Source organism: Hylobates moloch, unplaced genomic scaffold, assembly GCF_009828535.3.
Source record: "Hylobates moloch isolate HMO894 unplaced genomic scaffold, HMol_V3 SCAFFOLD_246, whole genome shotgun sequence".
Lineage (NCBI taxonomy): Eukaryota > Metazoa > Chordata > Mammalia > Primates > Hylobatidae > Hylobates > Hylobates moloch.
Window position 1 is genome coordinate 4,204 of NW_026652521.1, and position 26,594 is coordinate 30,797.

The window sequence follows — 26,594 nt, forward strand, 5'->3', positions numbered from 1 at the left end:
GCACCCAGCCAAGAAAAGCATTTATGAGTGAGAATAACATATGGAGGAGTGATTAAGGTAACAGGGATGTAGGCCAATTGTTTTTGATCATTTCCAAAGGTCTGGGGCTAAAAATAGATATTTGTGAAAAATATTCCAAAGGTGACAAATCCTAAACCAATTACCTAAGTTCTAATTTCCTCTGGCTTTCATCTGCCTTGAAATCACTAACTCACCTGGGTGGCACTGGCTTGGGAATCCTTTCTCTAATATCCAGGGCTCTTCTCCTTGCTCGATCTTAAAGATCACTTCTGGTTTAGTAATGCAATACCCTGTTAAGAGAAAATACCACAGGACTGGAGCTAACTAGCTTGGTTTCAGGGGCTTTGAATACATGATGGGGAAGAAAGGCAGAGCTTCACCAGCTACTCAAAGAAGGTGCACAAATGAACCAATCCCTGAGGAGGGAAGAACACCTTTATGGTGGCCAAATGGGATCAGTCATCTCAGAGCCTTCAATCTCAAGCTTTACATCAGAAAACTACAGGGCATCAACTAGTAAATGCATGCAATTGATAGCCATGGGGGAAAAAAACTCCTTACCTACTGAGACAAGATTGCTATAATTTTCCAGGATCACATCTCTGTATAGTATCTTCTGAGCAGGGTCCAGCAGATACCACTCTTCCTGAGTGAAGTCCACACATACATCCTTGAATGACACTTGTTCCTGTAATAGTATACTCTGTTTTACATGAAATGGTCAGAACTAGATGATATAGAAAAAATTTAAGAGAACTAATCTCTTTAGAGTTTACTAAAAAATGACAAGTTACCTCCCTCTGTGCTATACTATATAGAATACAAAATACCTTGTATAAATTGAGTTTCTACTAAGGGTCTGGAATTGTGCTAGCTGCTGCAAATCCCACTGGTGAAAACAGACAAACATGGTCCCTGTTCCCAGAGTGCTTATGACCTGATAAGGAGATACACAGAATAACATTTATTAAGTTGCACACTGCAGGAACTAGCAGTGTGTACTAGGGAGATTGAAGTTACAGAGGAAATATTAGTGGTTTCATATTATCTTTTACATTACCAAGTTAACTGTCATCAAGGAAGTAAAACTTTGCTGTTAAAATAATGGGATTGAAATGAATACGAAAGGAATATGACCAAGCTCAGCACATATTGATTCAAGTGACTGCCCCGCAGTCTACATGCCCATCAGAGAAAAGGATGAATCCTCTCCGTTCAATGAGATCATCTTCTGGAGCTTCCACCAATGTTTCCAATGTTTCTGTTTTTAAACACAATATTTGGTATCTAGTAAAAAAATTTCATGGTATGTGAAGAGATAGGGACAATGAAAAAAAAAAAAGCAAATTCACAGGTGACCAAGATAGTAGAATTAACAAACAAGAACTTCAAAATGAATTATAATTAATATGTTCAACAAAACAGAAGAAAATATTAACAAAATAAATGAGAAAATGAGAGAAGTTCAACACATACATGGTATGTGTGTTATATAGAAAAAGGTTAATACAGCAAGCCTGAGACTACTAACCTCTGAAAGGTCTGCTACAAAAGATCACCGCTGATGGGCATTTGGGAACTTGGATTTCAGAAAGGTTCTGACCTTAACCTTCTCTGATAAGAATGGCTCACTGAGCCTAAGCTGTTTGTATAAGTAATATGGTTTATACTCAGTATGTGCATTGCTTCTGGGAGTCTAGAATTTTGGTACATAATAGGCAGAAAGTGCCTATGTGACCAGCCTCTAATAAAAATTCTGGGCACCAAATGTCTAGTGAGTTTCCTTGGTACACATTTTATGTGCGTTGTCACATGTCATTGCTAGAGAAGTGTGTTCTGTGAGACTCCATTGAGGGAAAACTCTAGGAATTTCGCTGATTTTGCTTTGTATCCTTTCACTATAATAAATCATGGCCATAAGTATGACTATGGGTCTACAAGAAACAATACATCAGTAACAACTGGCACATCTAGCACCCCAATTTTGGTTTCTAATGCCATGCTCCAATATATGCTGAGTCATCCTAGGGAATCATTAATAATCTGGGGGTGGTCTCAGACACCTCTAATACATGTATACACACACACACATGTGCACACACACACATACATAAAATGGACATTCTAGAGCTGAAAAGTACAATATCTGAAATTAAGAGCTTACTGGATGGGTTCAAAATCATATTAAAGAAGACAAAATCTGAAACATTTATGCATTTAACAAAAGACTATCAAAATACATAAGGCAAAAACTGATAGAAGTAAAAGGAGAACTTGGAAATATACACCATAATTGGAGACTTAACACCACTCTAAGTACTGATGGATCAAGCAGGCAGAAAATCAGTAAGTACATATAAGACCCAAAATAGTACTATCAACCAACTTGATCTAAGTGACATTTATACAATACTTCATCCCAAACAATAAAATATACAATCTATCATTCTGTTCGTGTTCACATGTAACATTCGCCAACACAGAACATATTTTGGGCCATAAAACACACCTTAACAAACAATGCAATAGCTATCATAAAAAAAGCATGTTCTCAGACTACAATGGAATTAAATAGAAACCAATAAGCAAGACATGGCTGAAAAATCCTCCAAATACCTGAAAGCTAAACAACATATAAATACCTATAGATCAAAGAGGAAGTCTCCAAAGAAATTTCTAAATGTTTTAAATGAAAATACTACTTATCAAAATTTATGGGATGCAGAGACAGTAGTTCACAGAGAAATTTATAGCATCAAATTCATGTTTTGCTCTGCAAAAGATGCTTTTACAAAAACGAAAAAACAAACCACAGACTGAGAAAAAATATTTGCAAACACCTAAAAAAGTGTTAGAACCAAAATATGCAAAAGAACCCTCAAAACTCAATAATAAGAACACAAATTATGCAACTTGAAAAATAGGCAAAAGATCTGAATAGACACATCACCAAAGACAGACCAATAGCAAATACACATATGAACAGTGCTCACCATCATGTGTCATTACAGAAACAAAAATGAGATACCATAACATTTATTAAAATGGTTAAATCCAAAACAATGACAATATCAATTTTAGGTTCAGATACAGAATAATAGGAATTTTGATTCACAATTGGTGGGAATGCAAAATGATACAGCACCTGTGGAAGACAGCTTGGCAATTTCTTACAAAGAATTAAATAAAATACAAAGAATTTAACTTAAACAATTTAAATTAGCTGGGTGTAGTGGTACACACCTGTAATCCCAGCTACTTGGGAGGCTGAGGAAGGAGAATCACCCAAACCGGAAGACAGAGGTTGCAGTGATCTGAGACTCCGTCTCAAAAAAAAAAAAAAAAAAAAGAAAGAAAACCAGTGCTCCTTTGAAAACCAGCTGCTTCTAGGGCTGGGGCAAAGCACATATATACTGAGCCTGAAATCACTTCTGGTACCAGAAAATGAGAAAGTACTCAAACGAAAACACAATAATGGGCTATGTCAAAGGGACACAGGAATCAATTGAAAACACAGCCTCATGGTCAAGCTGAAGGAGTTGGAGCAACAAAATGAACAAGGTAGTGTTGGATTATAACCAAAGTATAAAATAACTAGCAATGAGTTCATACTAATATAAATAAATGATTAAATAAACACAAAAGAACAGATAAATCTCCTGCACAGAATTCCTAATAATTTATATGGATACTCTGCCATCAAGGAGGTGTAGCATAACTCTCCACTTCATTCCAAAGAATACAGTTGAAAACAAAGGACAAAGGAGCAACTTTACAGTGGAGAAACATGGCCACACTACCTCCACCAGGTAATCAACAGTGATAAATCATGCTCATAGCATTTTCCCTTGATATGATGTGAATGAATGACACTACCTCTGTGGTCTTCCTCTAAGAAACCCTAACCTCAGTCTAATCATGAGGAAGACAGTAGACAAATATCAACTGAGGGACATTCTACAAAACACCTGACTTGAACCCCTCAAAATTGTCAAGGTTATCAAAAACAAGGAAAGTCTGAGAAACTGTCACAGCCAAGAAGAGCCTAAGGAGACATGATGACTAAGTAGAATGTGGGCATCCTGGAACAGAAAAATTACATTAGGGAAAAATTAAGAAAATCCCAATAAAGTGGTCATTACTTAATAACATATCAGTATTGTTTCATTAATTGTGACAAATGTACTACATTAATATAAGATGTTAATGAAACTGTGTCTATGGGATGTATATGGAAACTCTTTGTACTGTCTTCACAACTTTCCCATAAGTCTAAAACTCTTCTAAAGCAAAAAGTTTATATAATAAGAAAGAAACATGTAAGAGGACAAGATTAACAAAGTGGAATGATGTCAGCAAAATGGAGAAGTAGGCGGCACCAAGCTCAGGTCCCCTCGGAGACATCAAAAAACAAGCAGAAACTGTCAGAATAAACTTTGTCAGAATTGTGAAAAGGTCAAAGGCTGACTGCAACCAAGTACATGCCAAATCAGAAAGAAAAAAAAAAAAAAGGCAACTTCAAAATGGTAGGAAAGCTTTGTGGCACTTCTACTTGCCTTTACCCCAACCCTCCTTGCTTTGGTAACAGCTACTTGAGATGGTAGCCCGCGTTCCAAGTGTGGGTCCCTGGTCCTTGATTCTAGAGGGACCAGAGCAGACCTTACTTACAAAGAATTGTTTATCTGTTCCAACTATGTGGGAAATACCTGAAGGAGTGATGCAATATGCTTGTCTCTGTTTCACCTAACTCAGAACTCATTTAGGATAGAAAAAAATAGTCCTTGCTCAAAAACACTGTAAGGGGAACAAAATATCTGCAGTCGTCTGCAGCAGAGGATAATGGTTGAGACATATAGTACACCACTTAAGGCCTGAGAAGAAAACCTGGAGAGGGTTTCTTTGAGAAATTTGGGCTTTCAAAACACCCCATATATACTGAGAAAATTAGAAATCCAGACACATACCCAAGGCAGAATGTATACTCACAAGCCTTAAGAAGGCTACAGGCTTTCACCTCCAGCTATTCTCGAGGTTCAGTGCAATCAGGACACCAAGGCTAAAGCAAGGTTGTAAACAGCCTGGCTAAATGTTAGAGTACCCCAGCGCAGAGTCAATGTGCAAAGACTGAGAGATGTTTATTTGTTGTCTTTAGCACAAGGGATTCAAAGAAATCTCTGTAAAAACATTAGCTGAAAGCAAGCTAAGGAACAGAGACTTCAGTGACACACATAGAACAAGGAAACCAGACTATAAAAATAGCATGCGGCTAAGCATGGTGGCTCATGCCTTTAATCCCAGCACTTTGGGAGGTCAAGAGGTAAAGACCATCCTGGCCAACATGGTGAAACCCCATCTCTACTAAAAAAAGAAATACAAAAATTAGCTGGGCGTGGTGGTGCATGCCTGTAGTCCCAGCTACAAGGGAGGCTGATGTAGGAGAATTGCTTGAACCCGGGAGGCTGAGGTTGCAGTGAGCTGAGATTGCACCGCTGCACTCCAGCCTGGCGACACAGCAAGACTCTGTCTCAAAAAAAAAAAAAAAAAAAAAGAAAAAAGAAAAACAGCAAACCTTGGGGAAGGGTAAAAATCTGATTTCCAGACTTACCATATTAAAATATTCAAATGTCCAATTTCCAACAAAAAAGTAGAAGGTATTCAAAGACACAAGAATACAGAGCCTACTCAAGGAAAACAAATTCCTTCCTTAAGGAAGCCCAGATATTGGACTTACTAAACAAAGATTTTAAATAAATTACCTTAAATGTCATCAAAAATGACAAATAACTAAAAGAAATGAGGCCAACAATGTCTGAACTGAGTTGGAAACTGTAAAAAGAAACCAAGTAGAAAATCTAAAGCTGAAAAGTAAAACGACCGAAATTTAAAAATCCACTAGAGGTTTTAACAACCCATTTGAGCAGACAGCTGAAAGAATCATGAATTGGAGGATATAAAAATTGAAGTAATCTGGTATGAGGAGCAGAACAGAAAAAAAAAAAAATAAAGAAATGTGAATAGAGCCTAAGGGACCTGTGGGACACCTTTGAGTGGACTATCATACAATTACAGGAGTCCCAGAAGGAAAAAAGAGAGAGAAATGGGGAGAAAGATTACTCAAAGAAATAAGGGCTAAAAACTGCCCAAATTCTATCAATAACACAAATCTTACATCCACAAAGCTCAACAAACTCCAAGTAAGAAAAATTCAAAGAGATCCACTGAGGTACATTATTATCAAACTATCAAAAGCCAAGTAACAACCACAGAGGTCAGACACCACAGAGACCAGAAGGCAGTGGGACAGCATCTTTAAAGTGTTGAGGGGAAAAAACAAAAATAAAAATCCTGCCAGCCAGGAATTGTAAACCTGGCAAATTGATCCTTCAAAAATGAAAGAAAAAGTAAAACATTCCAGATAAAAGCCAAGAGAACTCATTATCATAAACCCTGCCCTACAGAAAATACTAAATGGAAGGTTGAAATGAAAAGATCTTCATAACTCAAAGCTGTATGAATAAAGAGCTCTAGTAAAAAAAAAAAATGTAAGTACAAAAGCCAGCATTTTGTAGTTTGTAACTCCAATTTGTAGTTTGTAACTCCAATCTTTATTTCCTAAAAGAGTTTAGGAAAATGCATACACAATAATTATAAATCTATGTTATTCAGCACACAATGTATAAGGATATAATCTGTAGCAACAACAACATAGGGAGAAGGCAGCTGTATAGGAGCAGAGTTTTTGTATGATACTGAGACAAAACTGGTATTTAAACTAGATTGTTATAAATGTGGAATGTTCATTGTTAATCTCCGTGGTAAACACCAACAAAATATCTTAAAATATACCGGAAAGGAAATGAGAAGTAAATCAAAATATGCTACAAAAAATCAGCTAAATAGAGCAGTGAAAGAAATGAACAAAAAATTAGCAAGAAAAAAATAGCAACTGGCAGAAGTCAGTCCTTCCTTGCTAGAAACTTTAACTCTTTTCTTCCTTTCCTTTACCCTTCCCTTCCCTCTCCCCTTCCCTTTCACTCCCCTTCTCCTTCCCTCCCCCCTTCCTTCTTCCCTTCCCCTTCCTTCTTTCTTCCCCTCCCCTTTTCCTTCCCCCTTTCCCCTTTCCTTCCTTCTCCTTCCCTCCTTCTCTCTCTTTCTTGTTTTTTTTGGAGATGGGGTCTCACTCTGTGGCTCAGGCTGGAGTTCAATGGCTCCAACTAGGCTCACTGCAACCTCTGCCTCCCGGGGGGGCTGGCTCAAGCGATCCTTCCACCTGAACTTCCTGAGGAGCTGGGACTCCAGGCGCGTGCCACCACACTGGGCTAATTTTTGTATTTTTTGTAGAGACGGATTTGCCATGTCAGGCTGGTCTCGAACTCCTGGACTCAAGCGATTCACCTGCCTTAGCCTTCCAAAGTGCTGGGATTATGGGCAAGAGCCACCATGCCCGGCCAACTTTAATTTGAAATAGGTTAAATTCTTCCAACAAAAAGGCAGAGATTGGCAGAATGGATTAAAAAAAAAAAAAGCTCACGCAAAAAATTAAGTCACATTCACAGAGTTCAGTGGATCTTAAGAATAAACCAAAGCTGAGGCCGCTGGGAACCAAGGCGGCGGCGGAGACGGGGATCTCGCGGCTGCGGCGAAGGTGGCCGCAGTGGAGCCACGGGGCGGGCTCGGCTTGGTGTGACGGCGGCTGCGGCAGCAGTGGCGGCCACGACCAGGTCGGCGTCCTCGGCTGGCCGAGCATGGTGGCAGCCTGCACCCTTGGCTCCCTCGTCTGGTGCAGCCAGCAGAGCTGCCAGCCTTGGGCGCCCATGGCCCTCCGTGTGAGGGCGTGAGTGGCCTGCCCCAGCCTCACCTGCTGATGGAGGACTCAATGGCCCAGTGACCAGACACCACGCCACCAACTCCCTCCCACCAGTTGATGAGTGGTGGACCCAGCGACGAGTGGCCCTTGTATGGTTCATGGAATAATTTGAAGCGAGGAATAAGCGGCCCCCGTGGTCGCCTGTGACGGCTGGAGATAGAGGTCCCAGCACCCCAAGCCAACCCAGCGGACCCTCCCAGCCCTGCTCCAGCCAATGGGGCCAGTGGGGCTCCAAGCAGCCACCTAACCATCCAGACCCCACCCCACCCACGCGGCCATGGCGGGCCCTGAGGGCTTCCAGTACCGCGCTCTGTACCCGTTCTGCCGGGAGCGGCCGGGGGACCTGGAGCTGCTGCCCTGCGACGTGCTGGTAGTGAGCCGGGCGGCCTTGCAGGCACTGGGCGTGGCCGAGGGTGGTGAGCGCTGTCCACAGAGCGTGGGCTGGATGCCCGGCCTCAACAAGCGCACACGGCAGCGAGGTGACTTCCCTGACACCTACGTGGAGTTCCTGGGGCCCGTGGCCCTGGCCCGGCCCTCGCCCATGGGGCCCCCGCCCACTGCCCACCAGGCCCCGTGATGGGGCCCCTGAGCCAGGCCTCACACTCCCCGACTTGCCCGAGCAGTTCTCCCCACCTGATGTGGCTCCCCCTCTTCTGGTGAAGCTTGTGGAGGCCATTGAAAAGACAGGGCTGGACAGCGAATCTCACTACCGGCCGGAGCTGCCCACACCGCGTACAGACTGGTCCCTGAGCGACGTAGATCAGTGGGACGTGGCAGCCCTGGCTGACGGCATTAAGAGCTTCCTGCTGGTACTGCCCGCGCCACTCGTGACCCCCGAGGCCTCAGCCGAGGCGCGCCGGGACCTGCACTGGAGCCACCGATGCTGCCGCTGCACCGCGCACTCACGCTGCGCTTCCTGCTCCAGCACCTGGGCCGAGCGGCCCGCCGCGACCTGGCCCTGGGCGCCACCTTCTGGCCGCTGCTGCTGCTGCGCGCGCCGCCGCGGTCCTCGCCGCCGCCAGGGGGCGCTCCCGACGGGAGCGAGCCCAGCCCTGACTTCCCGGCGCTGCTGGTGGAGAAGCTGCTTCAGGAACACTTGGAAGAGCAGGAGGTTGCGCCCCCAGCGCTGCCGCCTAAACCCCCCAAGGCAAAGCCGGCCCCCACAGGCCTGGCCAATGGAGGAAGCCCACCCTCCCTGAAGGATGCTGAGTGGTACTGGGGGGATATTTCAGGGGAGGAGGTAAACGAGAAACTCCGGGACACTCCCAATGGCATCTTCCTAGTCCGAGATGCTTCTAGCAAGATCCAGGGCGAGTACACGCTGACCCTCAGGAAAGGCGGGAACAATAAGCTGATCCAGGTCTTCCACCGAGAGGGGCACTATGGCTTCTCAGAGCCACTCATCTTCTGCTCCATTGTGGACCTCATCAATCACTACCGCCACGAGTCGCTGGCCCAGTACAAGCCAAGCTGGACACACGGCTCCTCTACCCTGTGTCCAAATACCAGCAGGACCAGATTGTCAAGGAGGATAGCGTGGAGGCGGTGGGTGCCCAGCTCAAGGTCTATCACCAGCAGTACCAGGACAAGAGCCGCGAGTATGACCAGCTCTATGAAGAGTACACACGGACTTCGCAGGGCCTTTTGGGGAGTCCCAGGAGGAGCTGAGCTGCGCCCCCTCCTCCAGGAGCTGCAGATGACGCCTACCGCAATTGAGGCCTTCAATGAGACTATTAAGATCTTTGAAGAGCAGGGCCAGACTCAAGAGAAGTGCAGCAAGGAATACCTGGAGCGCTTCCGCGTGAGGGCAACGAGAAAGAGATGCAGAGGATCCTGCTGAACTCTGAGTGTCTCAAGTCCCGCATTGCCGAGATCCATGAGAGCCGCACGAAGCTGGAGCAGCAGCTGCGGACTCAGGCCTCGGACAACCAGGAGATCGACAAGCACATGAACAGCCTCAAGCCGGACCTCATGCAGCTGCCCAAGATCCGAGACCAGTACCTCGTGTGGCTCACCCAGAAAGGCAACCGGCAGAAGAAAATCAAGGAGTGGCTGGGGATTAAAAATGAGACTGAGGACCAGTACGCGCTGATGGAGGACGAGGACGACCTCCCGCACCACGAGGAACGCACTTGGTACGTCGGCAAGATCAACTGCACACAGGCAGAGGAGATGCTGAGCGGCAAGCGGGTGGCACCTTCCTCATCCGCGAGAGCAGCCGGCAGGGCTGCTACGCCTGTTCCGTGGTAGTGGACGGCGACACCAAGCACTGCGTCATCTACCGCACAGCCACCGGCTTCGGCTTCGCGGAGCCCTACAACCTGTACGGGTCGCTGAAGGAGCTGGTGCTGCACTACCAGCACGCCTCCCTAGTGCAGCACAATGATGCGCTCACCGTCACCCTGGCGCACCCAGTGTGCGCCCCGGGCCTGGCCCGCCGCCTGCCGCCCGCTGAGCGCCGAGGACCCGCCCCAAGCAGAGCCACCCCTGGGCCCATCTGCACCGGAGGCTGTGGCGGCGGGAGCCACGGACCAGACCAGCCACATCCAGGAGTTCTCATTTCTCCGGCTCTGGCTCTTGTCTGGGATTCTCTCACCCTCTTTCTCTTTCCTTCTCTCCTTCCCTCCCACATTCTCCAGATCTCCTTCTGTCTCCTTTTCTCTCTCTTTCTTGGCCCCCGTCTCTCTCCATGTTGGGGGTCCTGCCTCCCCCACCCCGTATCTCCGTGTCCCCCGGGCATTGCCCTCTCCATGGCTCTGGTCACCCTGACCCTCTGCCCTGCCCACCGCAGGTCCCCCGGGGTCCCGGAAGCCCCTTCTGGCTGCAACTGCCATGTTTACAGAGGGCCCCTGGGCTGCGCAGCCCCAGCCGGGGCACCCTGATTTTTAAGCCATAGACCTGGGGTCAGGGCAGGAAGGAACTTCACTCCGCTGCTTCTGAGAACCTCGGCCCTGACATTCGGGGCCGGGCGGGACCCGCCCCACAGACTCCAACTTCCCCTCCAAACCCCGAAGTGAAACCCGCCACCGGGTTACTCCCACAATGGGGCCGCTGCGAGAAGTTCACCCACCCCTGAAAAAATAAACTCGCAGGACAGGCACGGTGGCTCACGCCTGTAATCCCGGCACTTTGGGAGGCCAAGACGGGCGGATCTTTTGAGGTCAGGAGTTGGAGGCCAGCCTGGCCAAAATGGCAAAACCCCGTATCTACTAAAATACAAAAATTAGCCAGGCGTGGTGGTGGCGGCCTGTAATCCCAGCTACTTGGGAGGCTGAGGTGCGAGAATCTCTTGAACCTGGGAGATGGAAGTTGCAGTGAGCAGAGATCGTGCCACTGCACTCCAGCCTGGGCAACCGAGGGAGACTCCTCCGTCTCAAAAAATAAATAAATAAACTCGTGAGCTGGCCCCAACCCCTCCTAGGAATCACAGCTCCCCATACTGGTGCCACCGCAGTGGCCAAGTTGCGACACTGCCCACGGCCCCTCTCTCTGATGCAGATTCAGGGCTTCTCTTGGATCATGTTGGGTTTTGATTCTGTTTTTCCTTGACTGCAAAACCCTCTTTCCTCTCCTCTTTTGGGACAAGAGCCCTGGTTTTCTACGCTGCCCTTGGCCACCACACTGCCTGCCCCACAAGCTGGGAGGCAGGTTTTGTATGGTACGTTGTTATTGATATGATATAAAACATCAAATGTCAAAAAAAAAAGAATAAACCAAAGCTAAAACAAAATCAAAACAGAACTTTAAAAGCAGCCATGTAAAAACCCAAAACATCACGAAAAGACAACTTTAAAGTGAAAGGAAAAACAAAAACTCAAAGGTAGAATTCTATATATAGCAAAAATAAAAGTTTAAGATTACTGTTTATGATTTCCAAAATCATAAACAGAGTGGTAACAACCAACAGATATGCATTATAAGAAACATCAAAGGGAGTTTTCATGAAAAGAAAAAAATGACCCAAAATAGAACTATGAAAAGGCAGGAAGGACTGAAAAGCCTAGAAATGAAGGGGGATAAATGGAGTCAACATGTTTCAAAGTTACAGGTTTAGGTAGTACAATGAATAGTTTGTATTTCATTATAATATGTCAAAAATGCTGACTTTAACTTATAGGATAACCACAAAAGAGTACCACAACACACCCAACAGAAGAGCAAAAATAAAAAATAAAATACCAAGTCTCAGGATGAATGTGTGGAGTAAGAACATGCATGCACTGCTGCTGGCAAAGTAAACTGGTACAAACCTTAGGAAGCTGGCAAAATCAATGTATAACCTTCATGTACTGATGTATGATTTTTGCCTGTAACCTCTGCTTTTCTGAAATGTACCATCACTTTTAAAAACCTTTGCTTATAAGCCATCAGGGATCACAGGTCTTAGGCGTTAACCACCTAATTCTCCTTGCCCGATGCCCTTCAACAAATGCCTCCATTTCTCTTGCTGCAAATCCCAAGGTCAGTTTTAGCTTTTTCTGTGTGCACGGTGAGAGGACCCAAGTTTGGTTTGGTAACAGAAGAGGAATTATAGAATTCGAATATCACCATTTTGCAATCTTTAATGAATTACTAAATTTAGACAATAATCAATGACTTTCAAACATTACAAAAAGACAATGAAGCCAGGTGCGGTGGCTCATTCCTGCAATCCCAGCACTTTGGGAGGCCAAAATGGGAGTATTGCCTGGGCCAAGGAGTTCGAGACCAGCCTGGTCAACAAGACCTGGTAGCAGGACCCCGTCTCTACAAAAAAATTTTTTTAATTGGACAGGTATAGTGGCATGCACCTGTAGTTCCAACTACTCAGTAGGCTAAGGCAGGAGGATCACTTGAGCCCAGGAATTCAAGGCTGGAGTGAGCCATGACTGAGCCAATGCACTCCAGCCTAGGGGACACAGCAAGATCCTGACTCAGAAAAACAAACAACAAACCGAGAGGACAATGAGATGTTATGTGGCCCTGATGGAAGTACACAACACAATCTATGATAAATTCTTACCAAAACCTAAGCATCAATCGGGATTAAGTTGAACTACTTAGAGAAAATACAGGGATCATAGCAACACATTAAACATAACCACAGTGACACAACAAGGAAAATCTTCAACAAATACACTGCAGTAAATAAAGATATGGAGAAGAAACATACAACTCACAAAGTCTTAAAGATAAAAGACATTTCAACCATATTTGAATCCTGATTTAACGAATGTAAAAAACTGCAAAAACTGGAAAACACCAATTATACATTAAGAAATTTTCAAATTTTGTTGTGGTAACTGTATTGTGGTGTTTTGTTGTTGTTGCTGCTGTTGTTTGAGACAGGGACTCACTCTGTGGCCCAAGCTGGAGTGCAGTGGCACAATCTCATCTCACTGCAACCTCCACTTCCTGAGATCAACTCATCCTCCCACCTCAGCCTCCTGAGTAGCTGGGTGTGAGCCACCACGCCCAGCTAACTTTTTATTTTTATTTTATTTATTTATTTATTTTTTGAGACAGAGTCTCCCTCTGTCACCCAAGCTGGAGTACAGTGGCTCCATCTCGGCCACAAGATTACTATATACACGTACATATTTTGTGGATATGGTTCCTCACTACAACCTCCTCCACTAATATCCTAGTTATTTCTTATTTTAAAACACTGTCTCATTTTGGGAAACTTTAAAGTACAATGGATTTAGGTAACAGTGTGGATTACTGCTCATTTTCTTAGCGTGATAATTGTATTGTGATTAGGTAAGTAAATGTCCTTATGCTAAAGAAATTCATACCAAGTTATTTAGGGGTAAAGTGTTATAAATGTGGGTAACTTATTTTCAAATATATTTCAGAATAAAATGTAAATACAGAGGAGAGATAAAGCAAATACGGCAAAAACATTAACTGCTGAATCTAGGTAAAAATTATACAAGTGTGGCCGGGCGCGGTGGCTCACGCCTGTAATCCCAGCACTTTGGGAGGCCGAGGCGGGCGGATCACAAGGTCAGGAGATCGACACCATCCTGGCTAACACGGTGAAACCCTGTCTCTACTAAAAATACAAAAAATTAGCCGGGCGAGGTGGCAGGCGCCTGTAGTCCCAGCTACGCGGGAGGCTGAGGCAGGAGAATGGCGTGAACCCCAGGGGGCAGAGCCTGCAGTGAGCCGAGAACGCGCCACTGCACTCCAGCCTGGGTGAAAGAGCGAGACTCCGTCTCAAAAAAAAAAAAAAAAATTATACAAGTGTTTATTTTGTTTGAAAATTTTCATATTAAAAGTTAAGAAAAAGCCTCAACTTTCAGAGATACTTACTGATATGTTTACAAAAAAATTTATCTTGAATTTGATTCAAAATAATCTCAGCAGGAATGGGTGAAAGTAAAAGTGAGACAGCTCTGAGCTGATAACTGGGGAAGCTGAGAATGGGTAGGTACATGGGGGTTAATATACTATTTTCTCACTTTTGTGTAAGTTTGCAATTTTCCAAAATAGAAAGCTAAAAGAAGAATGGGTATTTCTAGTCTGAAATATTTATCTACCCTAACTCCAAAAGTATCAGTGAAGAAACATAAAAGAGGCAGGGCGCAGTGGCTCACACCTGCAATCCCAGCACTTTGGGAGGCCAAGGCAGGTGAATCACCTGAGGTCAGGAGTTTGAGACCAGCCTAGCCAACATGGTAAAACCCATCTCTACTAAAATACAAAAAAAAATTAGCTGCGCATAGTGGCACACACCCGCAGTCCCAGCTACTTGGGAGGCTGAGGCAGGAGAATCGCTTGAACCCGGGAGGAGGAAGTTGCAGTGAGTCAACATCACACCACTGCACTACATCCAGCCTGGGCAACAGAACGAGACTCCCTCTCGAAAGAAAAAAAAAAAGAATACAGCCAGGCACAGTGGCTCATGCCTATAATCTGAGCACTTCGAGAGGCTGAGATGGACAGATTGCCTGAGCTCAGGAGTTCGAGACCAGCCTGGCAACATGGGGAAACCCCATCTCTATTAAAAACACAAAAATTAGCCATTCATGGTGGCCAGTGCTTGTAATCCCAGCTACTCGGGAGGCTGAGGCAGGAGAATCGCTTGAACCCGGGAAGCAGAGGTTGCAGTGAGCCGAGATCACACCACTGCACTCCAGCCTGGGTGACAAAGCCAGACAGACTCCATCTCAAAAAAAAAAAAAAAAAAAAAAAAAAAGAATACTCCTGGGAAGGAGCCCGTCAGCAGAAGAAACATTTTGAGTAATTTCTTAAAGATACAGAATGGTAAGATCAAACAGAAGTCAGAGGCATGAAGTCCATTTCAAGCACAGCCACCAGCTTGGAGATGTTCTGGGTTCTGGCAGGAAACCTGCTAGATTTCTTACCTATTATGTTTCCTTACCAATTCATCTACAATCCTTGAATTGGCCTTTCCATTGTGGGAGACAGTAATAGAGGACACATTTCTCAACAGCTGAGTGAATTCACATTAGCTACCTGTGCTGATCCAACTAGTTCTTCACTTTTAAATATGAATGGAAAATAAAGATTTACTAGATATTTGAGGAAAAGCAACGACATAAAGCATACTCACCAAGATGGCTAGAAATGAATGCTAAGAAACCAAATCAATGTAAGAAATAGAAATGAAAAATTAATTATAATATCTTCAAACAGATTTTTAAAACTATTCCTTCCATAAACCTAGAACACACTGCCATAAGCCTTCAGGGAGAAAGAAAGAGCAGTAAGAAATTAACAACAGGCCAGACATGGTGGCTCACACCTATAATCCCAGCACTTTGAAAGACTAAGGCAGATCACCTGAGCACAGGATTTGAGGCTGCAGTGGGCTATGACTACTGACTACTACACCACTGTATTCCAGCCTGGGTAACAGAGTGAGGTCCTGTCTCTAAAGAAAAAAAAAAAAAAAAAGGAAAGAAATAAAACATGGTTAAATTGTAAAATTTTCACAAATGGTGAAAAAAATTTTTTAATATTTCAAAGAAACGGCCAGGCACAGTGGCTCACGCCTTGTAATCCCACCACTTTGGGAGGCCAAGGCGGGTGGATCACCTGAAGTCAGGAGTTCAAGGCCAGCCTGGCTAACAAGGTGAAACCCCGTTTCTACTAAAAATACAAAAAAAATTAGACGAGCTTGGTGGAGGGTGCCTGTAGTCCCAGCTACTCGGGAGTCTGAGGCAGAAGAATGGCATGAACCCGGGAGGCAGAGCTTGCAGCGAACCGAGATCACACCACTGCACTCCAGCCTGGGCAACAGAATGAGACTCTGTCTCAAAAAAAAATTTTTTTTCAAAGAACCCTTAAAGATGTTTTAGAAATAGAATGAACATGGAAGATAGTACAAAAGAGAAATAAAAATAAATATAAAGAAGTTCAGGGGGGCGGACGCAGTGGTTCACGCCTGTAATCCCAATACTTTGGAAGGCCAAGGCATGTGGATCACAAGGTCAGGAGTTCAAGACCAGCCTGGCCAAGATGGTGAAACCCCATCTCTACTAAAAATACAAAAATTAGTCAGGCGCAGTGGCAGGTGCCTGTAATCCCAGCTACTTGGGAGGCTGAGGCAAGAGAATTGCTTGAACCCGGGGGGCAGAGGTTGCAATGAGCTGAGATCACACCACTGCACTCTAGCCTGGGCCACAGAGTGAGAGACTCTGTCTAAAAAAAAAAAAAAAAAAAAATGGCTAACAAAGCACTTCAGGCTTGTTTTCCTCTACCCTAAATGCCCAGCTAAGGGAGCCTAAAGCTCCTTGTATACTAAACAGCCGTCACATTACAAGTGAGCAATTTAAACTATACCAACTCTCTTTGAACAGCGTTTGCAATTCAACAAGATTTAGTAATACAGAACAGTCATAAATAGTTGCTAAATGAATGAATGACTAGATTAAGAAAGATAAAAAAATGATAACTTCAGGGAAAGGAAAGATATTTGCTGAAAAAAACAGCAGTCAGTCAAAAAAAAATCTTACCCTTAAAATCGGTATCTTAATGAAATTCCTATCAAAACCCAATGAGGATTTTTATAAGCACAGAGAAGCTTATTCTAAAACTTATATAAAAGGCACAGGTGCTAAGAATAGCTAAAGCAACTATGAAGAAGAATAAAGTAAAACGAATCACACTGTGTTCAATATTAAACCTTACTATATGGTCACAGTCATCAAGATAGCGTGGTATTAGCAGAGGCACAGACACATACACCAACGGAACACAGAAGATAACCCAGAAATAGGCCCACACAAATATACTTAAGTGATTTCTGACAAAGGTACAAAAGCAGTTCAGTAAAATTTTCACAAATTTCTTGAAAAAAATTTTTAACAAATGGTGCTGCATGCAATTGTACACCCACAGGCAAAAACTGAGCCTCAATCTAAACATTATACCTTATACAAAAATTAACTCTAAATAGATGAAGTACTTAAATATAACATATAAAACTATATAATTTTTAGACAAAAAAAAAAAAAAGAGAAAATCTTTGCCTAGGGCTAGGCAAGAGTTCTTAAGACTTTAGATAGATGGTCCTAGAGATGGTACCAGGGGAATCTACATTAACTAGCTTCACAAACTAGCCTGTATCAGTCATTTATTTGCTTTCCCCCAAGTTGCCAGCCCTAGAGATTCCAAGCCCCTTTCCCTTAACACTTCTCTAAAAAGTTCCTGTTCTTGGATGAAGATGCTATATAAGCTGGAATTCAAAGCCACCTCTTTGTGAAACACTCATTCTCTGGGTGTCCCCCATGTATACGTGAAATATACTTGTTAATAAACTTGCTTTTCTCTTCTTAATCTATCTCTTGCTACAGGGGTTCACTCCAACTAAGAACCTATGGGGGTTCAAGAAAAAAAAGTTACCATTCTTCCACTACAATTCTAAGACATGAAGGATTATTTCAATGAAGAGAATATACAGGCAGAAAATACACCCATGAAAAGATTTTCATGCAAATAAATAACACACACAAAAAATCACTATATACCCATCAGAATGACCAAAAAAAAAAAAAAAAGAAAAAAACCAGTGCTAACACCAAGTGATGGCAAGGATAGAGAGAAACTGGATCATGCATACAGTGGCTAGTGGAAATATAAAATGGCATGTTCACAGCAGTTTTATTTTTCATAGCCCAAAATTGGAAATTAACCCAGATGTCCTTCAACAGGTGAACGGTTAAACTGTGATATATACAGCCAGGCACGGTGGCTCACGTCTGTAATCCCAGCACTCTGGGCGGCTGAGGTGGGTGGATCACCGGAGGTCCGGAGTTTGAGACCAGCCTAACCAACATGGAGAAACCCCGTCTCTACTAAAAATACAAAATTAGCCAGGCGTGGTGGCGCATGCCTGTAATCCCAGCTACTCAGGAGTCTGAGGCAGGAGAATCACTTGAACACAGGAGGCAGAGATTGCAGTGAGCCGAGATCATGCCATTGCCCTCCAGCCTGGGTAACAAAAGTGAAACTCCATCTCAAAAAAAAAAAAAATGTGGTATATCTATACCGTGGACTTAATAACAAAAAGGAATGAACTGTTGATACATATACAACCTGTATGAATCACCAGGGAATTGTACTGAGTGAAAAAAGCTAACCCAAAGAGGTTAATGTTATATGATTCCTGTTCTGTAGTATTCTTGAAAGGACAGAAACAGATTAGTAGGTTGCTGGTTAATTTAGGGAGGAGTAGGGGTTGGCTGGGATTGGGGAATGACAGGGCCAGGATGGAGGTAGCTGTGGCTATAAAAAGGGCAACAGGAGAGATCTTCAGGGTAATTCAGCTATTCTGTAGTTTGACTTTGGTGGTGGATAAACGAATCTAATTTGTCACTGCACTCCAGCCTGGGTGACAGAATAAGACCCTATCTCTCTCTCTCTCTCTACGTGTGTGTGTGTGTGTGTGTGTATATATATATGTAATATATATATTTATATATTACATATATATTTATATATGAATATATATATTTATGAATATATATTTATATATAAATATCTATTTATATATGTAATATATATATTTCATATAGAAACAGTACACACATTTTGTGTTCTTTTAGAGAACTGAGAGCTCTAATAGGTGTAACTGCAGTACCAAAAGGAAAGTAGAGAATATTTGATGAAAAAAAAAAGGCAGAGAATTTGTTTTTTTTTTTTTTTAGATGGAGTCTCGCTCTGTTGCTGGGCTGGAGTGCAGCGGCGCGATCTCGGCTCACTGCAACCTCTGCCTCCTGGGTTCAAGCAACTCTCCTGCCTCAGCCTCCTGAGTAGCTGGGACTACAGGTGTGCGCCACCACACCCAGCTAACTTTTGTACTTTATAGTAGAAACAGGGTTTCACCCTCAATCTCTTGACCTGGTGATCTGCCCACCTCGGCCTCCCAAAGTGCTGGGATTACAGGCGTGAGCCACCACACCAGGCCAACGCTGAGAATTTTTAAACTGACAAGGATATCATACCTCAGAATCAACCCCCACCAAAATACTACAGGATAAATATAGAGAAAACCAAAGCAAGTAATATTAAGTAACAACTGCTAAAAACCAAAAGGAGAAAATCTCATAACCAACCAGAGGAAAAAAGATCAATTGCCTTCAAGGGGGAGGATAATTTAAGATAAAAACAACAATCCAGAAGTCATCAGAATGGTTTTGTTTGTTTGTTTGTTTGCTTGTTTTTTTTTTGAGACAGAGTCTCGCTCTGTCGCCCAGGCTGGAGTGCGGTGGCGCGATCTCCGCTCACTGCAAGCTGTTCCTCCCAGGTTCACGCCATTCTCCTCCCTCAGCCTCCCGAGTAGCTGGGACTACAGGTGCCCACCACCATGCCCGGCTAATTTTTTTGTATTTTTAGTAGAGACAGGGTTTCTCTATGTTGGTCAGGCTGGTCTCGAACTCCCGACCTCAGGTGATCCACCTGCCTCGGCCTCCCAAAGTGCTGGGATTACAGGCAGGAGCCACCGTGCCTGGCCACTGGAATGGTATTTTTAAAGTGCTAAAAACAAAAGAAAAAAAAAAGCTCTCACTCCAGAATTCTGACTTTAGTGAAAATATCCTTCAAACTGAAGAAATACATCTTTAAACAACAACAAAAAAAAATGATGAAATTTGTCATGAAAAGATCTGCACAAGAAACAATAAAACTTCTTTGGGGTAAAGGCAAATAACTGTAGATGAAGCATGATACTGCAAAAGGGAAGAAAGAGCACAGGAAAGGGCAATTACTTCACTAAATACGAAAGCCTACCCACTCTCTAAAGTCGTAATACTAAAGATACCTTGCTTGTGGGGTTCAGAACACAAGAAGAAAGCATCAAAACAGCACACATGGGGGGATGGAGTAAATGGAATGATACTGTGGTAATTTAATTAAGTTTTTACATACAAGTAAACTCCAAATGGATTAAAGATTTAAACATAAAATGCATAAAAGTATTAGACTACATGGGCAGATTCTTTATAATCATTAAGTGGGAAGGACTTTCTAATTATGTCTCCAAATGCTATCAGTCCAAAACCATAAGGAAAAGATTAACAAACTAGACAACAAAAATAACCAAATATTTCTGCATAGGGAAAAACACCATGAACAATTAGCAAAAGATAAATGATATACCAAAAAATAATGGCTTGCAACTCATAATACATAGGGGTGAAAGACACTGGGGGGAAAAAAGACCAGAAAACCCAAGAGAAAAATAGGCAAAAGATATTAACAGTTAAGTTCACAGAAAAATAAATATAAGACAGCCTTAGACACACGAAAAGGTATTCAACCTCACTCAGTGAAGAAAATCGCAGATGCAAACTATATGAAATATCACTTTTTACCTATCAGTTGCCCCAAATCCAAAAGTTGAACCACATATTCTATGGGAGGAGCTGTGAAGAAATAAGCATTCCCATGCGTTGCCAATGGGAAAACAAAATAATACTATCTCTAGGACAGGCATTCCCACTAAGCTGATCAAGTTCTGGGAATTCATTTAATATAAAAACATATACACACAAAATTATAAATGTACAAGGTTATTCATTACCACATGATTTGTCACAACAAACCGCTGGAAGTAGTTTAATAAACTATAGACTTGAATTACTATGCAATTGTGAAAAAGAGAGAAAATGCCATTCATGTTCTGTCACAGAAACATCTTCATGCTGTTAAGTGAAAAAGGAATAATGGAAAATAGTGTATAAGTCAAGCATCAGAATTAGCTTAAGCTGGAGGTTTATCAGAACTTCAGAATCAAGGACCCCATCCACAGCTACTAAATCAAAACCTGCATTTTAAAAAGATGCCAGGGATGCACAATCACATCTAGGTTTGATAAGCCCTAGAGATAACAGATTCCTTTTTAAGTAAACTGAGGAAGCAAATAAGAATATACATACATATTTTCTTTAAACTAGATAAAGAAACACTGGCAAAGTAAACCAAAAACTAGAAAAAAAATAGACATCTTTGGTAGGGTGACCATACATTCCAGTATGTCTGGGACTGTCCCAATATATGCCAGTTGTCTCGGCATAATTATTTATAGAACCTCTTTCGCTCTCAGTGAAAATGTCTCGGTTTGCATGATAAATAAATGTCACCCTACCTAGAGAAACTGCATGAACAGAGGAAGGGAGTGTGAATATGTATGTACATCTTTTGTTATCACTTACTTTTAAAAAAGTAAAAGTAATGTATTATTACGCTAATGTATTATTAATTCAAAAGCACTTTATTAAGGAAAAAAAAAATGAAACCAGTCAGGAAAAACAGACCGACAAGAACCTAAGTAGGCTAAGGATGGAAACGCACGCATAAGCAATGCCTGGAGCAAAAAGAAAAGATGTCTTCTTGAGGACTACAGAGGGAATCAAAGTTAGGAAAGGACAGCTCAGAGGGTGGCATTATAGACACCAACACAGGAGACTCTCCAAACAAAGACCATGGTTAACAATATATGCAGCAGACCAGGCAAGTAATGCAAAAGCAAAAACATCCACTAGCCTTTACTATGATTTGGTGGCCTTTGCCAGAACTGATTCAGGTGAGTTTAGGTGAGGGAACAAGGTTGCATTCATCAGATTGAAACATAAATGAGAAACACGGAAACATGTCAGAACCGTCAGTGATTCAACCTAGAAATAAGAACGAGCTGACACAAACAGGGAAAACTGTTTTGAGGACATGCAGTCCCTCCATTCCTCCACATCGTCAAGGTTTTATTCCTGGATCAAGCAGGACCATCAAACCTCAGCGTTTGGTCTCCTGAAAAGCATATGCACTGAGTTCTGCTCTGTAACTGTGTTCTTTGTTTCTACCAAGAAATACGTATAGACAATTTACTGCATTTATTTCAGAATTGTTATTAGCACAATCAGAGATAACATTACAATAACCTGGATAATTCTGCAAAATTAAAAATCCTGCATCTAATTTGCCAACTGCACTATTTTGGATTTGCTACTTCAGTTTTATTTCCCTTAATGTCAATTTTTGCCTATTTCTATTTTTCCATTTTCAAAACATAAATCCTTATAAACTTCAGAAATCCATTTTTAAACAAACTGGGAATAAAGAAACAAGAATCTCACCTGGGATTTGTTCATTTTCTGCTCTTAGTGGAGGAGGGAGAGCTGAAGGATTAGAAAGGAAGAATGTCAGGAGAGCCTTCGCCGGCCTTGCAGTTCGGAGATTCACCTGCCTATACAGCTCCACATACAAGATACTTACGTGTCCATGTGTGGCTCCGATATATGCTGAGCTCAGACATGACACTTTTCACTGAGTGAATGTAAATATTTCTTATTGATTTATTACCAATTAAGGTTCTGTGACACAGAAAAATTAAAAACATGAAAAGATGAGTTTAACAAGTAACAGTAATCTAAAGGAAGAAATACTATGGGTTTGTCAAAATCCCTTGTAGGGGAAAAAAAAAAAACTCAGGCCATATTGTTTATCTATTTACCTGTTAACACCATTAATGTCCTGAGGTCAGATAATGCAAAAAACCTCTAAAAAAAAAGGGATGGGGTATTTAACGCAATTTTAAAAATGTTTGTTCTAACTTGCTAACAATTCCTCAAAAGGATGTTTTAATGAGAAACTGTGATAAAGAGTAACAAAATGGGCAGCAGTAGCTCGGGAAACTGCAGACGTGACTTCTAATCTCAGTTCTGCCTCTAACGAATGACAAGATCTGAACTAATCACCTCCTCAAACTCAATTTTGTTTTTCCATCTTTCAAAGAAGGTCAAAATAGATAACCCAAGTATTACCTGCCTGCACTACCATCCGGCGGGGATATCAGGCCAGGAGAAGAGGAAGCTCAGCAGCTCATCTGGATGTGCCAGGTGTTCGCGGAGGGGTGATGACAGCATTTCCTTCGCTGTGGCCGTGAGCCTTTCACCCGTCCCTGCCCTCTGACTCTCCAGAGGTGACCTCCTGTTAGCCTGCGCGCCCACCCCTCAGCTCCAGCTCACCTCTCTCTTCTTAAACTTGTCCCAGACCTTGCACCAGCACACAGACTCCGACGGCTTCAGGATACTGTGCCATGATTACACATAATACATAAATGAACGCGCAACGTGTAAATAATTACTTGGGATACGAGGGCGGTCAGAGCCAGAAGGGGCCCCGGTGGTCAGCTAGGCCAGCCCCTTCGCTCCCGCACTCCACCGGCAGAGAGGCCCTTGGGGCCGGTGCAGGAGCCGTCTACCCCGGGCTCTCCCAGGGAACGCACACCCAATAAATACAGCACCTAAACAATGAAAGTGCTCAAAACAACCCAAGGCGGCAAGTATTCCTAATATCCGTAATTTACAGAGTGGAAAACCGAGTCTCCCGTGGATAATTGTGTCTAATTCATTTGTCGCGGACCTGGCGCAGTTGTTCTCCCCCGCAGCCCCGCCCCCTCCCCGCCGGCCCAGCGCACAAAAAGCGCACACGCACACATCAAACGCCATGCGCACGCGCACGGCAAACGTCACACGTTACGCACGCGCGCGCTGTGCCCTCCCCCGCAGCCGGTTCCCTCCCCTTCGGGCCAGCGCGTATTGCCCACCCCCTGCTACAAGACTGCTGAGCGCCAGGCGCTGGGACTGGACGTATACGGACCCCCGCGAGCCCCGGAACTCGCGTTCCCACGCCAGACCTCATCCCCTTCTGACTGAGACGCCTTCGCCCTACCGTCCTTTCAACGCCGCAGGCGCCAGGGGTCCCTCCCCACCGCCGAGCTCCAGCCGCCGCCCGCCCGCCTTCGGGGCAGCGCGGGGACCCCCTGGCCCTCGCCCAGTACTCCGGGGCTCACCCGCCACTCCTCGCCGCGTAGACCCGGAGGCGAGGGATTGTTTCCCACTAGAGACTGGAGGCCGGGGAAGGACTCGCCGGTAGGGGAAGGCGGAGATGCACATGCGCAGAGGGAGCCGCCGACCGCCTGAGTTAGGCTGGTGGCTGCAGGGCTTGGAAGCGGCGCTAGACAGTGCCGGTCTGCTCTGGCCGCACCCCTCAGTTGTAAAATGAGGCTAATGATAGTGCCTAGCTAGCAGGGGTTTTATGAGAATTGGAGGCGCTTACGTTGTAAAAGCACTTAAACCGGTGTTTGGCACGTAAATTGTTCAGTATATTTCTCACCATTATGTATCATGCTGGTCATCATAAACAATGCTCTCCTGCAAAATAGCCTTGTATAGTGGGTTGAGATTACTGTCTCAGTTACCCACTCCTGCTTGGAACCAGGATTCTGTCAGTGTCCCCAGAGGTTGTGGATCAAATCAATGTGCCTTTTAGACACAAGCCAAGAGAAGGAAAGGTGTGCTTGAATTCATTCACGAACATGCATGGTAACGTTTAACTGAAAGACTGGAAGAGAAAACTAACATCCATGACCAGTATGGTTATTCTCTGGAATAAGGAAAAACAGAAGCTAGCAGTTAAAGACCCAAACATAAAATTGTTTATATGTTAAAAAAAAAAGAAAAAAAAAAGCTGTTTGAGTAACAAATTTGAAGAAGAAAGCACGCACTCATTTCCCAAAACCAACCATACTTTACCCAGAACTACACTTACATTCTTTTATGTGCACATCTGGCATTTTCAGTACACTATGAGCATACGGGTGTGTTACAACTTTTCATTTAAAAAATCAACTCCTTGGTCATTGTCCATTTTTTTAAACTTTTCATTTGCTCATAATTTCAGATTTACGGAAGAGTTGCAAAGATAGTTCCTATATGCCTTTCACCCAAATTCCACTAGTGTTAGTATTTTACATGACCATGGTATATTTATCAAAACTAAGAAAATAACATGGGTACAAGTACTATTAACTAAACTGCAGAGTTTATTCAGACTTAAGTAGTTCTTCCACTAATGCCCTTTTTCTGTTCCAGCATCCAATCAAGGATATTGTTACCGGGGATCATTGCTCCCAGAGCTCCCAAGATGGTGGCGGGCTGCTTCCAAGATGGTGGCAAGCCTCACGTTCTCTGACCTGGGGTTCTTGGCCTCATGGATTCCAAGAAATGGAATTTTGGCCTATGCAGTGAGTGTTAGAGCTCTATTAGAAGCCGTGGGTCACGGAAGAGAACCGTGGAACCCAGTGACTAGTGTTCAGCTCGATTAGGACAAACCCGGGACTTAGCTGTGCAGGAACAATGGCAAGCATTTAGCCCAACTTGGGAGCGGCAATGGGCACCTCGCTGGATCAGGAGCACAGCGGACACCCTGCTGGATCCAGAGGGATGGAAGTCAGCGGCGGGTCTGCAAAGGTGGCAAACAGCAGTGGTGGATGGCGAGCGAAAACTCAGCTCAAGCCATAACAAACAGGGACCAGAAGAGAGTGCAGTTGCAAGATTTAATAGAGTGAAAACACAGCTCCCATACAAAGGGAGGGGACCCAAAGAGGGTAGCTGTTACGGGCTCCAATGCCTGGGTTTATATCCCGATCATTGTCCCTCCCGCTGTGCTCTCGGGCAAAAGCTGATTGGCTATTTCTTTACCTCCTGTTTTTGCCTAATTAGCATTTTAGTGAGCTCTCTTTACTACCTGATTGGTTGGGTGTGAGCTAAGTTGCAAGCCCCGTGTTTAAAGGTGGATGTGGTCACCTTCCCAGCTAGGTTTAGGGAATTCTTAGTCGGCTTAGGAAATCCAGCGAGTCCTGTCTCTCATTATCACGGTACATTTATTTGTTATGTCTTAGCCTTGGCCAGTTTGTAATAGTTTCTTGCTCCTACCTTGTCTTTCATGACCTTGATATGAAGATAAAAGCATGCTGTCTTGACTTCAGTCCTCCCACCTTGGCTTCCCAAAGTGCTGGGATTACAGGCATGAGCCACCATGCCCAGCCTATAGTTTAACTTTAAAACAAGAATGATAATGATCCCTTCCTGAAACTAACCCCCTCATTTGGGGACAAAAATCACCTTTGTAAAACTAGTGGAAGTCCACAAGTTTAGAATTATGGTAGGGACCTGAATTCTGTAAGATGTAGGCATAAACTCTAACCAGTTTTTGCTTTATAACCTGCCTTTTTGTAACTGCTTACTACTCCAGAGTCACATACCCAGTGGTCACAAGATTTATAACATCTCCAATTGTCCCGATAGATAATGTCACTATTGTAAAACCTAAAACTAGTGTTTGAGATATTTTTCAGACTTTACATTCTGATGGACCAACTGGTGCCACTGGGACCAGTAACCCATAGCAAAAAATG

At 43.6% G+C, this 26,594-nt stretch overlaps 1 protein-coding gene and 1 pseudogene across 1 annotated transcript; one reads left to right on the forward strand and one right to left on the reverse strand.

Moving 5' to 3' along the window:
* Window positions 1-26,124, reverse strand: LOC116464167 (zinc finger protein 157-like). The gene is made up of 4 exons (XM_058434999.1): window positions 26,113-26,124; window positions 24,189-24,419; window positions 583-709; window positions 1-311 (listed from the first exon to the last, which is right to left on the reverse strand). The coding sequence occupies exons 1-4, from the start codon at window positions 26,122-26,124 to the stop codon at window positions 172-174; spliced, it is 510 nt and encodes a 169-aa protein (XP_058290982.1). The 3' UTR covers window positions 1-171.
* LOC116464168 (phosphatidylinositol 3-kinase regulatory subunit beta-like) lies at window positions 7,884-10,853 on the forward strand (annotated as a pseudogene).
* Window positions 26,125-26,594: the final 470 nt, after the last annotated feature.